Source organism: Octopus bimaculoides, chromosome 17 (genome assembly GCF_001194135.2).
Source record: "Octopus bimaculoides isolate UCB-OBI-ISO-001 chromosome 17, ASM119413v2, whole genome shotgun sequence".
Lineage (NCBI taxonomy): Eukaryota > Metazoa > Mollusca > Cephalopoda > Octopoda > Octopodidae > Octopus > Octopus bimaculoides.
This window is the reverse complement of record NC_068997.1, coordinates 31,914,244-31,916,410: the sequence shown is the minus strand read 5'-3', so window position 1 is coordinate 31,916,410 and position 2,167 is coordinate 31,914,244. Positions and strand designations below refer to the sequence as shown.

The following is a 2,167-nucleotide window of genomic DNA, read 5'->3' as shown; positions in this document are numbered from 1 at the left end:
AAAATGAATAAGTTCTCCACCAATAATGGTGCTTTCATACCGATGGGCTTGGTAAAAAAATTATTAATTATTGATTGATTTATTAATTAATAAATTGATAATCCTTTACCCTTTTAATTTAATTTATATATATATATATATAATAGTTGAAGTACCCGATAATTCCTGGGAAAGCAGGGCTTATCCATTGGTTCCATTCTCATAATTGTTTTGCTAATCCAATAACAACAATACAAAGTATGTCACCTGTAAAACGGTTTTTGTGCATTTACAGAGAATACTGAACTGTCTTACACAGGATCTTGTTTTTAGGAATTCCCAATAAGTTATGGAAACCCAAATTGTGAAGTCAGTTATGTAATAACATGAAATTAGTTACATGATAGTAAGAATTCAAATAAAGTAGCCCCGAAAAGGGCTTTAATACGTTCACAGAGTATATAGTACATAGAAGGAAATACTAATAAGGTATGTATACTAAAACCGTGAAGCATGTTATGTAATAACAGGCTAATCAGATATGAGATAATAACAATTCAAAGTAAATAACTCTGAAAAGGGCTCTTGTGTGTGCCTAGAGAATATTACCCTCAGGGGCGCTAGTGTTGGTATATTTGTGAATAAGTCACTAATTGAAATAAGTGGATCTATTGTTTAGGAAAATACTATTTGCCTGTTTTAGGGTTGTACTGGATAAATTGCGAAGATAACTCAAACAGTTCAAATACTAAGAAATAAGCATACTCAGTTTCATTTTTACCACATAATTTAGGAAAACGAAAGGGTTATTTCCATTGGTTTTTAAAATAAAATATATTAGTTATATATAAGGATCCCTTCCACGGGCCCTATTATCGATTTTTTCAACAGCCTGAGTATGCCATGAGGTTTCCAGACATGAGTTCTACTCATGTGTCAAGTTTCATCCAAATTGATGAAACAATGTAGGAGTTAGCTAACAACTCCACAAACACACCCACATGCAGAATTTTCCCCATATGTAGTACACACACACACACACACACACACACACACACACACACACACACACACACACACACACACAAGTTAGTCGTCCATAAGTGAGAAAAAAGATGCACTTGTATATCTGTCAATTGAGTGGTTATGTTATCTGTATTATATATCCATCATGGCTGATCTTACCAATATTCTGACATGGAATGAAATATGGTACCATATTTCATTCCATATTGGCTAATTCTGATGAGTGTGGGGTTATATAATATGATTGTTACCTAACACTCTGTTGAATTCCTAGCACGAAACTGATTGGTAAGATCAGCCGTGATACTGTATACTTTGGATAATATATATACACCTATGTATGTATTTTATGTCTCTGTTGGTGTTTAACCCCAAGTCAACTAAGAGTGAGAATACCTATGACTAATGATATTTGAACCATCATAATTTCTTCGTTTTAGGAGTATCTAGAAATGAGAGTGTTTAATGTATCCTTCCCAATTTTCTAAGACAATTTGATGTGATTTGTAAAATTTATCTGATATTTCTAGCAAAGTGAGTGACTATGTAGAGACTACTTTGTTCAGTATACGTTTCTATTAAATGTGTGTATATTTGTGTTTTACCAGGGAAATAGCTGTTATAACTGTTGACCTTTATTAGTAACTGGTACATTCAGGAATTTGTTCTCTTTGAAGGTTGGTGATTCCTCATCAGAATCTGAAGAAATAACCATGGAACTACTGCAGTGGTTAGAACAACACATTCAAACATCTTTACAACCAAAACTTGAAGAGCAGAAGTCCTTCATGTCAAACAGTAAACATAGGTGAAACATAATTATTTGAAATATATCATTATCATCACAACCACCACCATCAGAATCATTACCACCTCATCCCACCTCCATCATCATCATTGTTGTTATCACCATCATCATCATCGTGTGATGTGTTCCATGCATGCAATGGTCGGATGGAAATCATTGGAGCAGGTTTTCTACAGCTGGATGCCCTTCTTGTCACCAACCTTCAGTTGTTTCCAAGCAAAGTAATGTTTCCCTGTGGCCAGACACTTCTGGAAACAAACAGCATTGCTTGTAAGATGATAAATGCTTGTTTACATTCATCACATGATATCAAGGCAAAATTACTCACAATACACACATGCACGCCCCCCCCCC

At 34.5% G+C, this 2,167-nt stretch overlaps 1 protein-coding gene across 1 annotated transcript in view; it reads left to right on the top strand.

Moving 5' to 3' along the window:
• The window catches only part of LOC128249716 (uncharacterized), a 113,915-nt gene that overhangs the window by 8,761 nt on the left and 102,987 nt on the right, over positions 1-2,167 (top strand). Inside the window, exon 2 of the mRNA XM_052974148.1 lies at positions 1,683-1,813. Within this exon, the coding sequence (XP_052830108.1) occupies positions 1,683-1,813 (131 nt within the window). The remainder of the gene's footprint in view (positions 1-1,682; positions 1,814-2,167) is intronic.